Source organism: Perca fluviatilis, chromosome 12 (genome assembly GCF_010015445.1).
Source record: "Perca fluviatilis chromosome 12, GENO_Pfluv_1.0, whole genome shotgun sequence".
Classification (NCBI taxonomy): Eukaryota; Metazoa; Chordata; class Actinopteri; order Perciformes; family Percidae; genus Perca; species Perca fluviatilis.
In genome coordinates, this window is record NC_053123.1 from 26,777,778 (window position 1) to 26,791,066 (window position 13,289).

The 13,289-nt window shown below is 38.1% G+C and overlaps 1 protein-coding gene across 4 annotated transcripts; it reads right to left on the bottom strand.

The window, feature by feature from the left end:
• Positions 1-516: 516 nt before the first annotated feature.
• hao2 (hydroxyacid oxidase 2 (long chain)) lies at positions 517-12,026 on the bottom strand. 4 transcript variants are annotated; one of them, XM_039818255.1, is made up of 9 exons: positions 11,945-12,026; positions 9,468-9,523; positions 6,995-7,147; positions 5,432-5,583; positions 4,776-5,059; positions 3,354-3,572; positions 1,602-1,760; positions 1,076-1,145; positions 517-956 (listed from the first exon to the last, which is right to left on the bottom strand). In XM_039818255.1, exons 2-9 carry the CDS (start codon positions 9,482-9,484, stop codon positions 901-903), a joined length of 1,110 nt encoding a protein of 369 aa, XP_039674189.1. In that variant the 5' UTR covers positions 9,485-9,523; positions 11,945-12,026; the 3' UTR covers positions 517-900. The 4 variants fall into 4 exon arrangements, with proteins under 4 accessions (XP_039674189.1, XP_039674188.1, XP_039674190.1 ...); XM_039818254.1 differs by having other exon boundaries at positions 3,354-3,575; XM_039818256.1 differs by lacking the exons at positions 9,468-9,523; positions 11,945-12,026 and adding an exon at positions 7,704-7,861 and having other exon boundaries at positions 3,354-3,575.
• Positions 12,027-13,289: the final 1,263 nt, after the last annotated feature.

The following is a 13,289-nucleotide window of genomic DNA, read 5'->3' on the forward strand; positions in this document are numbered from 1 at the left end:
TGGAGATATCGCCATAGAGATGTCTGCTGTCCTTCCAATATAATGGAACTTAAAAATACATTTGAAAAACTCAACAGCAATGTCTCTTTCCAGAAATCATGGATGACAGGCTTGTGCTTGTGACAGCTCAGCTTAGGGGAGCTAGACGTATCGGTTTGCTATAAACTAATCTCCTGTTAACATTACTTGCTCTGTCTCGAGTCTCTCGTCCATGTGCTTCCTGTTCTGCCTGCCAGACATCTCCAACACTGGGCAACTCACACCAACAAAAATCTAGATTGATAAATAGCACTACAGGTAATCTTTTAGGTTTTTTTTAGGGTGAACTGTCCCTTTAAAACAAAGAATGGAGTGTTTTTTGTTTTTTTAAAACACTGCACCTGTATCTCCCCTGCATTAAAACAGAATGTCCATGTAAAGTATAAAGTTGGGAAACAAAAAGAAAAGTCAGATTTCTGCTATACGGCTATTACGTCTGTTATTGCATATAATAGATCCAAAAAAAAGGCCAACAGATCTTCATCACCTCAGCAGACTTTATTCACCGTCAGCATCTCAAACGGTAGCGTGTGTCATTAACAGTTGCATTTATTACAACAAAACCAAAAGAAGTTTGTTGGTTTCATGAAAAGTGCCTCCACCCCTTTCAATCCAAAAGCTAAAAAAAGAAGAAAACACTTTCAATATCCACTTGCTAAATATGTCGCCGGCCCTCAACTTTCTCACTCGTCCACTCTTGCATGAAACGGTTTTGCATGTTTCCTAACATGATAAAGTCATGAGTTCTGAGGTGAACATATTTCAGTTTCTTTGTGTCATCGCTGTTGGTTTGGTTCAGTCCTGTAGAATCCTGTCCAGTGGGTGTCGTTATGGTCGTCAGTGCTGCCCTCTGCTGGTCTGTTAGAGTTTAGAGCACTGAATGAGGTTCCGGTTGATTTCTGCCACGTTCCTGCAACCTGCATCGTATACATAGAAAAACATCAGTTGTTTTAGTTCAGACAGGATATTGCTACATTTTTGGCACAACATATAACAGCACTTCTCAGTTTTAGTGACTTGACCTCACGTCTCTCACCTGATAAAGCCATAGACAGACGGAACTCATCATTTAAGATTTGCAGCACTTCCCTCAATCCTTCCTCACCCTGAAAGATTACACAGGACCCATAATTACTATAAAAGACACAATATCATCTAGGATCCTATAATCAAAATCAACATCAGTGCATTTCATCTTTCGTTTTAAAGATGTGATAGTTGTTTACAGAGAAACTTTCATTTCAATGGTCATTTCTTTTTTTTTTTTTTTTTTTTTTTTTTACAGCCAAAGACTTGGCATCACATCCCACACATTAGGTCTGTTAGCAAAGGTTACAGTGCATCAAAATGTTAGTTTCTGTTAAGGATTTTATTGAGTTCAGACAGCATAGCAGCTCCCAGTAATATTATTTCAATGAAAAAAAACACAAAGAACACACACACAACACACACACACACACACACACACACACACACACACACACACACACACACACACACACACACACACACACACACACACACACACACACACACACAGAGTACTGTTTACAAGTTTGTACCTTGTATGCAAGGCCCCACACTGCTGGACGGCCAATGAAAACACACTTGGCTCCCAAGGCTAGCGCTTTCAATACATCACTTCCTGTCCTGATGCCTCCGTCCACATAGATCTCGATCCTGCCCTGAACTGTGTCCACAATCTCCGACAGTGCGTCAATCTGTTAGCAGCAGAGGTGAAAGATGTAACAAGGCCAGCTTACTTTAAAGATCCAGTGCACAGGCTGGTAAGTGTAGATGTGTTTCCGACTGGCTTTTCGTACTACACCTCACACTGTAGGTTGGACCCTGTATGTTACGTAACACGGGCTACATTTCTTTTTTTTTTTTGAAAGAGGATTACATGAGCACTAATGTTAACAAACAACGTGCTGTTTTTTTTTTTTTTTAAAGTTTGACTTCTTTTACTTAACTGTCTGTGGCTACCTCAAAACCAGAACACGCTCATACTATCTACAACTCACTGTCAAATATAGTATAACAACAACTAGCACTACTGTAACTAATGGTGACGGTAAATAGTTTGACATTTTGGTAAATACCCTTATTTGCTTTCTTGACAAGAGTTAGATGAAACCACTCTCTAAAGTGTGTATGTTAAATATGGCGCCAAAAGTAAGAAAATCTGCCTACCAGCACAGCACCCCCTGAAACTCAGAAATTAATGCTTTCTATCTTGCTTGTATTATCTGTAAAAAATAAAAAAAATAAAACTACTCTTTCAAAAGGGGTTATGGGGCAGAATATAGAGAGGCAAAGTCCCTCCCCTTCCGCTGGACCACCGTGGGATGTTAATTCTGAAAAAATGTGTTCTGTGGTGAATGGAGAAAGGCAAATTATTTTTTTGATTCCGTTTGAATTGAGCCATGGATTACTCGTCAATTTGAAAGATTATTTTGCAAGTCAAGAAAGTCTCAGTTTGTCATAAAACTGTTGAAGTACTGTATACGACTATGAAAATACTTAATTAGAAAGACTACACACTTCAAAGTCGCATGGGTGACGTCACTCTGAAGCTTCGATGTCTGTGTGTATCGTACCGAGGTGTAACGTAACTCACACGAGCGACTTAACTTGCTCGGGATTTCACATCTAAACTAATAAAACTTCGCTGGATTAAACACATCAGGTAAGATAACGTTACATGTGTTGGGGAACATAGCTAAGCTAGCTAGCTAGCGGGCAAGCCGAACATCAAGCAAGGTGATGTAAATAATGGGAGATGAGCTATGTGTAACTAGCACTGAGCGGTTTTACACAAAACTAAGTGGTACTACAGCAATTCTACTACAAACAGACTTTTTGCAGTTGCAAAATTATCTTTTAAACTAACGAACATCGTATGTGTAATTCATGGCTCAATTCAAACGGGATCGAAAAAGAATTAGTCTATCCCCATTCACTACCATACATAATTTTTCCCCGAAATAAGGTCCCGCGAGGTCCACAGGAAAGGGAGGGACTTTGCCTCTCTATTTCACTCAGTACAGTGACTCCCTGGAGATAATTGTTTCCGGAAAAACATAAAACCACAACTTGTTATTTTTCTGCTACTACCACTGTTAAAGCCACACCACTACTGCTACTACTGCTTCGGCTGCTCACTTCTGTATTTATTATTTATTTACTACTACTTCTTATTCTACTACTACAACTACTAATATTATATTTGCATCCCCTTTATAAAGACATTACATTTAAAAAAAAAATCTTTATCTAACTTAAGAAGTAACATGGTCAGTAACTGTAAGTACCGAAGCTGGGCCTCCGTCCAGCTGTCTCCCCCCGTGGTTCGACACAATGATACCCTGGACGCCATGCTCCACAGCCAGCTCGGCATCCTCCTTGGTCAGGATTCCCTTGATGATAATAGGCAGGCGGGTGATGGACTGCAGCCAGTACACGTCCTTCCAGCTGATGGAGGGGTCCAAGGTGTTGGCCGGGATCCCATACTCCTCTGGGGCTGCAGTCTCCTGCTTATAGTGCATGCGTTAAAAAGCATAACTTATACATATGCAAATGTACTCTATACTACTACTACTTGTATTTTTTTACTGATAATGCCTAAATTATTGTTATGGGGCAACTATGACCCTGCTGGTACATGGAGGTCGGATGTTTTGTATATATATGACTTTTATTTCCAAAGAAAAAAGCAAAAACAAAATCCCGCAAGCACTTGTCACCGCTGCATTGATTTATTTGGTCGGTCAACGTTTCGGTCACAAGGAGGGTTCTCAAGACACGTAGTAGTCGTGTGCAATCAGCAGGTATATTAGTGACAAAGTACTTAGATGAGCAATAATTGTATCTGAATTTAACAATCTAGAAATGTAATTATATGGCGGGAAATGTGTAAAAATTAATTGGTGGAAGAAGTATTTAAAATTTAGATCATTTACTTAAGTAAAAGTACTAATACCACACTGTAAAAATACTCGTAAAAGTCCTGCATTGAAAATGATACTTAAGTAAAAGTATGTAAGTATCCTCAGGAAAATGTACTTAAAGTATTGAAAGTAAAAGTACTCAATGCAGAAAAATCCTCACATTTTAGAAACTGGAAACGATCAAAACAGTTCTGTCAATCAACTAAGTGTTTAATGGTCCAATCATTTCAGACGTAGGCCTAGTTGTAGGCCTGTATATTGTTGGGTAGATTCATTTATAATAAAACATTGTATTTTATAAACTACATGTGTTTTGTGTGCAAAACATCTTAATGTGTAAAGTAACTAGTAACTAAGCTTTAGTTACTAGTTACTTTACACATTAAGATGTCAGATTTATGTAGTGGAGTAAAAAGTACAATATTTCTCTCTGAAATGTAGCGGAGTAGAAGTAGAAAAAAGCATGGAATGAAAAGACTCAAGTAAAGTACAGGTAACTCAAATTTGTACTTAGCTACAGTACTTGAGTAGATGTACTTAGTTACATTCCACCACTGATGATTATGAACAAGACATCTAGAATTTTAAATCTGATGTAACAGTACATACATATGTAAAATAAGAATGCAATATTACATCAGTGAAGTAGTGACTCAAGCAGCTCTTGTTTAGTTGGACCTTGTTGTCTGTTGTCTTATCTTGGTTTTGTCTCTTAAATGTCTTTTTCTGCTATGTTTTTACATTTTTTAAAGGTATCTTAAATATGTTGAAAAAAATAAAAATTACCTGGAACACTCCATCAAAGTTCTTGACCTTAAGGTGTGGCGGCAGCTTGAACTGGTTGCGGATGTCGTTGCGGCGCTTCCCGGTGTAGGGGACGTCGACCGTGAGGACCAGGGCCTTGTAGCCCAGCCCCTCTACGCGGTGCACAATCTGTTCGGACAGCTTCCGGTCTCGGTACACGTACAGCTGGAACCAGCGGTAACCGTTTGGTGCTGCTGCCACAATCTCCTCCACTGAGCAGGTGGAGTAAGTGCTGGTGATGTAGCAAGTGTTGAGAGCCTCAGTGGCTGTGAGACAGAAGTTGAGAAGTTATTACTGTAGTCATTGAAGATGGAATTTACATTTAGATTTGAGGAGTTCAGTGTCACAGTAAGCTATGACATTTTTTGGATGCTCGTGCACCTCAGACTCTCAGAAAATGAAAGAAAAGTGTTATTGGCTGCATTATTGTTTGTACAGATCAAAGAGAAAATAATAATACACTAGCCTATATTCTTGACAACACAAGGTTATCGCAATCTTATGCTCCCATCTAGTGTTGGAAATGTACACTAACAATGTTATTGGATAAAAACGTGTCTTAAAAATACAAACACCCCATTTGAGAAAGGGTTTTGAAGGGTTTATGAGACTTTATGACTTCATGACCCAGTCCTCACCCCGAGCGGTGGCCACCTCTCCTTCGTGCCAGGCCAGGCAGTGAAAGGCAGTAGGTGCGATACCAACTGGAAAGCTGATTTCTGTCCCCTGCACTGTGGTCCGTGTGTCGCTGACTGACACATCCCGCAGGATACGAGGCCTCAGACGGATCCTGAGTGTGAAGTACAGATGAACATGTAACAATAACACCAAATGTAACAGGGGGGGGGGGTTCAGGTACAGTAGGTGAGGATATTAATTTAGATAAATCTGGGCAATTTACAAAAACTCCTATAAAAGGAGCAAAGAATGGGCGATATGCATAAAAACCTCTATCATGATATATGTATTTTTATATCACAATATCAATATATATAATTTATATAATCAACTAAGAAGATGTTTTTTCGTATCACATAAACAGACAGGATGTCTGTTTTTGCCTTATCAAATACCTGACAAAGAAACATACTGTCTCACAATGATCCAAAAGAAAACATAATATTAATTTAAAACATTGCCCATATTGACCTGATACACCATATAACACAGATATTAAAGTGATAGCTGCAATGATGGGAATAGTATGACAAAATCTGTGATGGTGGACCAATTTCTATTGTTTCACAGTATGTATGGTCATATTACCCCACCCTATTGGGAGCTTTACTTTACATTGTATTGTTAGAAATATGTTAAAAAGGCACATCTTTTCATGGAACCAAACCAACCTGTTGCAAAATGTTTATAACCACTTTTCTCAAATAAAGAAACTCAGGGGATGACAACATGCTGTTTTTTCAAGTCATATTTCTTTCCTGGGATTCTGTTTTCCCAAAGCTACTTGAGATCATCTTTACAAGACACAGCCCAGCCTTTATTCCTGCAGGAGGGGGGGGGGGATGTCTAACCTGACCCCAAATGCACCAGCAAACAAATCCTTAGCAACAGGATTGTTGTAGCAAAAACAGGCTGAGAGGAATGCACAAAGGAAGAGTTCTGACAAGATAAAAAAAAAAGTCATGACCATTGCAACTTTCAAAACAGTTCCTTATTAACTACACAACGGTACTCGGTGAAGTTTAACTGCCTGTTAGTGATTATAAGGCATTCCATTTACATAATGTAGCCTAGAAATCATTAACAGCAGTCTAAAGTCCACGGAAGGTACATGCTGTGTCCTTATAATCTTCAGTTTTAGTATCAAAACTATCTTAAAATAAATGATCTCAACCCCAATGGTGAATCGTTATGTTATTCAGCACATAAATACACAAAATGTCATTTGAGTTTAGTGGACCTTTTTCACAGCAGACATTTTGACTTGTCATAGTAGGAAAACTGATAAATTGATAACCTTTACGATGGCTCAGTTCCATCAAGTGTCCCAGTAAGGTATTTCAGTGAGTCAGCATGCACAATACCAGGGCCTCTCCTAAGTGGAATGCAGCCATCATTAATGGTTTTGAATACACCTGTGCTTTTCCTACTATGACATGTCAACATGTCTGCCGTGAAAAAGGTCTATAGTGTATCTGTGGTGAGCTTGAACATCTGGGTAAACTTTATTTTTCCCACTGCACCTTTTGTAAGCCAGTAGATTGTCGTCCCTGGTGCAGCATTCGTCTGCTCCAGCTGCATAATAATCCCAGGTGGCCTTTGAGAGATGCTCCTTAGCATACTCCTCAAAATCCGTCAGGCATACCATAGCCATCTCTGCACAGCGGCCTCCCTCTCTATGTGCAAACAGAGATAATCTGTGTTCAGTATGATGCTTAGTGATATCGGCATGCACAATAAAACATGCAGGAAAGGAAGGAGATAATCCACGATCAATATAAATTATTACTTCCTATTGAATAATCATAAAACACATGTCAAGATAAGTCATTTCACCATATGCTTATGAACAAGCATTCAAAATATATATTTACTCAATGCTGCACTGCTGGTTTTGTTAAGCATAATTTATGTACAGTCACTTTTCATATTTCAAGCCATGTGTCATCTGGAAAATCGATTTGCTCCTTGCAGTTGAGACAAATAGCTGCATGCTCCAACAAGCAAATAGACACTTCAACTTGAAAATGAAAAAAAAAAATCTTCTAATCTTCTAAATGCAAGAACTTTCAGCTTCAAGACTTACCACAAAAATGGATCTTTCATAAACAAAATCCCCCACCCTCACATGACAGTGCCTCCACGAAGCACTGAAGTTGCAACATCACCCCCGCAAACGGAATCTGCCCTTGTATCAGCAAACGTAGCGCAATCACGTCGTCAACAACTCACCAGTCAAGCTTCCACACTTTGACATCTGAGCGAGTAAAACGACTCTTTTACTTTTTAGTTTTTCTTTATGGTTTAAAACAGAGATGAATCCTTGTGTCCACAGTGTTGCTTTTATGTCAGACCGAATCAAACTTCCATAGAGCCACTGTGAAAGCCACTGACAGTGTATGTGACCACAGAGTGACCCTTGCTCTTATTGTGTTTACACAAGCTGGAAATGTGCTGATGGTGACTCCAGCTATAGTGAGGACAAGAGGAGTCTCTAACACAGTGCTCTGTGGTCCAGATGGTACACACAGTAGTACATACGGGCATACACATTTACATGCTGTGTACGCAGGCCTACATGCTAACACATGCGTACTGCACATGGGATACTCATAGGAAAACTCCTCTTTTAGTAATCATCACATTGGTAACTATGTTATAAAAAAAAGAAGAAGAAAAAAAAGATAATCATCATCAACAACCACACTTTGTCTTATGCAAATGTGCTCACACCCAACAGCTGGAGAACATTTAGTCAAGACTATATAGACCTGGAAGAAGTACCCAGGTCTAAATGCAGATTATTAAGTATTAACTATCTGTCAAATACATGTTTGGAGTTGTTAAAAGTCCCTAAGCAGAGGCCCCATGACCACACCTGAGTCAGGAACGGTACTATCAAACACTCCACCTTCCCTTCAGGTTTAATCGATCACCCTCCTACTCATTAGAGGCTGTATGTACAGCCTTACTCATTTTGTTCATTCTTTTCCACCCCAACCATGATGTGTGCGTCCTGTAAGTTGAGTTTTGAGTAATTCTAAGTTTGATTGTTCTTAACACACACAAATTGATGAACATATTCTCTTAGCAGGTCAAACAGGATGTCAGTGCAATGTTGGATTGCCATGGTAATGCTGGCATGATTAGTTGATTAGTCAACTTCATTTAAGTAATTTAGCAGTAAGATAAATTATTTAAGTGTCACCTTATGCTGATTTTAGAATTAAAATTAGCTACACATGTCCTTCAGTCTTAAGTAAACTGAAGAAGCACCTATGCAGAGTGTTGGGCTCAGGCATGACGCCTTTAGAATAGAAAGTACAGTGTAGCTCTATTCCGATCTTTAGTTCACTGCCTACCCTAACAAATATAAACAGATAGAGGGTTTGTGTGTAAAGTGTACAGAGGATTTCCTGAGGAAGCACCTTCCAGTTGAATGCATGAGTGACTTGAAAAACAACAAACATTATTAAATGAAGACAGTACAGGTGCAAACCTCTTCCAGTGACAGTCCACATGTGTAGTGTGTTAGCTGTGTTTCATGAATTTAGGCGATCTTAAAGGGAATAACATAGTAACATAGTTAGTAGACACATTTTGCTATGAACCTAGTGTTTACTAAGAGACTGTAAAATATCTATCACTTTTTAAGTGTTATACTTACTTAGGGTTTAAGATCTTTTACCACTCAACAATCAACTGACTGATAAATAATAAAAAATAAACAAATGAGTTAATAGAACTTTCGTAAATGAATTGATTCGAAGAAAAAAAACTACATAAGTCAGTAAAAATCTGTATAATTTGTAGTAACAAGGTATATAAATAAAAAATGGAATTTAATGATTGAACATGTTGAATGATTTTTCTAGATAAGTCAGAGAAAAAAAAACATCCTGTTGTGTCAATTCTGTCTGAGCATATATACGGACAGTCCAATGTGTAAACAGGGAATCGAGGAGGTGATTGTTTACCTCCGTAAAGTTTACTCACCGATTACAAATGTTCATTCTTTATCAGCAGAACTTCTCTCCTGACATACTCATAACCTGTGAACAGTCCACAACCAAAACAGAAAGCACTGTTACTACTACTACTACTACTACTACTATTACTACCACAAATCCTATGTCACAAATGGTGATACCAATACAACTATGACTACAACAATTCTGCTGTACAAACTGATGATACAACCTTAAATATTAAAAGGGTTGAAGGAAACTGAGGCACTCGAGGGGGTTAAGTTTAAATAGCCTTTAATGTCTTCTCATTTAAACATGCCTACGCATTTCAGCCATTAAGGCCTTCATCAGTACAAAATGGTTGCCTTTGGGCTGTCTTTTATAACTTTTGGCAAGTGATAAGATGGTCAATAAGCATAGTCACATGATTAGTGCAAACAGGTAAAGACACATGACAGACCATTGTAAGCAGAGGAAATCTCACATCAAAAGTCAAACACAATATAAGGACAAAATAGCAGTAAACAAGCAGAAACATGTATACCTTTTTTTTTTTAAACCTAATCTTTAGGCAGAGCAGCCTATCCCATCATACATCAGGGCAAATACAAAATGGTCGCCCTTGGGCGTACCTTTTGGTACTGCTAGAAACTACTGTTATTACTGTGCCTACTACTGCAGCAAGAACTACTACCACCACCACCACCACTGTCAATGCTACCTTCAGTTTATTAATATTCAAACCACCAAACCTGCTGTTATCATTTCTACTACTATTATTAGTATTACTATAAGGTGTACCACAGTGCAGAAGATGTGTTGGAATATATTTTTAATATTTAGATTTTATACAAACAGAAGAATAATAATGATAAGAAAACATCTGGCATGTGTGTGAAGTTGCACCTGATGTCTCTGTGCATATGTTCTGCAGTATATGGCATATACCGTCGCTGTTGGGCGAAAACCTTGTATGTCCAAAACTTCAGCTTTTCAGGAAATTAAAAAAATTGTATTGGGGTATTTTTTTCAGACAAAGTCAGATGAAATTGCCTTGTCACTGTTTAAATATTCGTAAAACCCACAGACCGACCCAAAGGGTGAACAATAGCATGGATTTATGAAAAGATGTTAAGATAATAAAATATGAAGAAACAAGGTTTTCTGCCTGACAGCGACAATATGTGTATTTTATTTTGTCTTTTGTTCTCACTATTTGATCAACTTTTTTCAGTTTTTATTTTATTGCCTGACCTTTCTAAATCACTTTGTAATTGCTGATTATGACAAGTGCTCTGTAAATACACTTTTTTCACGTTTACTATGACTTTTACTGAAACTATTTGTAGTTTCACAGTCCCAACTGCTGCTACTAGGAGTAAAACAGTGGAGAGAAACATAGTCATAGTGTGTACTTCATTCATGTATTTGTACCTGGGCACTTTTTTTATGTACTAAACAAAACATCCCTTTATGAGACGTAGTACTACAGCACATACAGATACCTTCATACTGTAATATTTTTCTAGTTAAGAACACTGTATAAGCTTTCAACTGTGAACACTTGAGGGCAGTGCAATACTGAATGAATGTTCATTCTTAAAGCACCATTCAACATTTATAAAGCAGGTTAACACAAACAGACTTTCATTTAATGTTAGTACTGCACAATACACGCTCAGTGTCTCTAAAGAAAAACTATGACCTCTGATGTCACACCTGTTACAGTAGTAAACACAACGTTACACTGCGTACACACTGTACAACACTATACTGTTCATACATACCTGCTTCCTGATTCGTGTGGACTTTGTAAGGTTAAACTAGAATGTGTTTGAGATAGATTTAAAACCTTAGTTTTACTTATTTTAGATTTTTAAAAGAGAAATCCTTTAAAATGAGGCCTTTGTGAGTCTTTGAAAATAGTTATGATAAAAAAAACTTATGTTAAATAATATTTTTACTAAAACATTTTGTTGGAAACACCATTTTTGGTCTATCACTTTAAATTCATGAAATATAAAATGCACTACATGTTTAGGTAGTGCTGCTATGATTTATTATTTTTCTCAGCGGAATATCATTTTTTGTGTGTTATTATTGACTGTAGGTTTTCAGTGTGGCTGTGTGTGATGAATGTGAGCCTCTGTCCTGTGTAGGCTGTGAGAGGGGTCGGGTCATTCAGACCGACTGAATGGCTGCTGAGAGCACATTGTCCAGGTGAATTTCTAGAATACCTAGTGTAATATATTTAGTGAGCAATGCTAAACAAGTTGAAGATTGAACCAGCTTCTGTTAGAGATTATTTTGTTTTTGTCACACTGGTAAAGTGTACTGCTCATCACCAGCAGATAAACATGTCCTGACGCTTTGTTGTTATTATTAATATATCTGGTTGAAACACACTTGGTGTCAACATTAAGATAAACAGTTGAAAAAAGTAGAATCCCAAGTGCACACAGTGTGAATAAATAGTTACTGAATTGGATAAAATAAATGTCTTACCTTCACCTGAGCTTTTTGGCAGGCCTACGTGTTGGTTCCCCTCTCATATGACAGGGTCGTGTCAGAGGGCAGTCCAGCCCCCCATCAGCCCCCCCCCCCATCTGACCTCCCCCGTCCCACCCATGTCCCCTCTCACAGTGTGATGCTCCGCCCACGGTGGCTCAACCTCGGCTAAGCCTCTCGTCAGCACTCTGAGCCCTCTGTGTGCCGAAAAATACCAAAAGCTCAACCAGGTCAACTGTATGTAGGAGCAACAAACGCTTTCCGTTATCTCTTCCTCTTCTCCCTTCCATCATCCATCCTTCCTTCTCTCATTTTTTCATCCTCCTTCATTCCCTCCCTTGCGTCATCTGTCCTCTCTTATTTTCTTTTCTCCCTCACTTGGTCTGCTCATCCATCATTCCTTCTTTCTTTCCTTTCCTCCAATCCCTTCCTTTGATTTTCTTCCTTTTCTCTTTCCACTTGAAATTCTTTCCTCCTTCCTTTCCGTCACTCTTCTTTTCTCTTCCTCCCTCCCTTTCCCCCTTTCTTGTCTCCTTCTCTTCCTGCAAACTTCTCGTCCTCCTTGTGTTTTTGAAAATTACTAAATGTCTTTTTTTGATATAAGAGTCCTAACAAAATGTACATAATATTTAACCACCTTAACAAAATACTGTATTTCACTGTTTGCTAGCTTGCTAAAAAATCAGTTAGTTAGCCTGTAGCTATTCCTTAACAAAACATATCATTTTTTTCTTGCTAGCTAAAAGGACTGTAGTTATCCTACAGCTATTGCTAAACAAAACAAACCATTACATTGTTTGATAGCTAGCTAAAATGACTGTAGTTATCCTGCAGCTATTCCTAAACAAAACAAACCATTACATTGTTTGCTAGCTTGCTAAAAGGACTGTAGTTATCCTGAAGCTATTCCTAAACAAACCAAACCATTACATTGTTTGCTAGCTAGCTAAAAAGTCAGTTAGCCTAACGTTATTTGGCAGAGAAACTCAAATTTGGGTTTTTCCGCCCTGTTTTTAACTGTTTAATGTCAGAAATGTTAAACTGATAGAAATTCTTAACGTCAGATAACCGTTAAACAGTTATTTATTACCATCCCTAGTGTGTCTTTGAGAAATTATTGTACCAAAGTTAACTGAACTCTTCCTAATTACAGTTATCTTCATTGTACAAGCAAATGAAAACAGCTTAATAAACAGATAAACAGCAGTTTGTATTTTGATAACTCATTAGATTTGTTTCCTTAGAGCTCGTCAAGTGTGAATGACTAAAATGTACGTTTTAGTTAGCCTATGTCCCTCAGAGATAGATTAAGGAGTCTGGGAGTAGCTTAATAGACTTAATC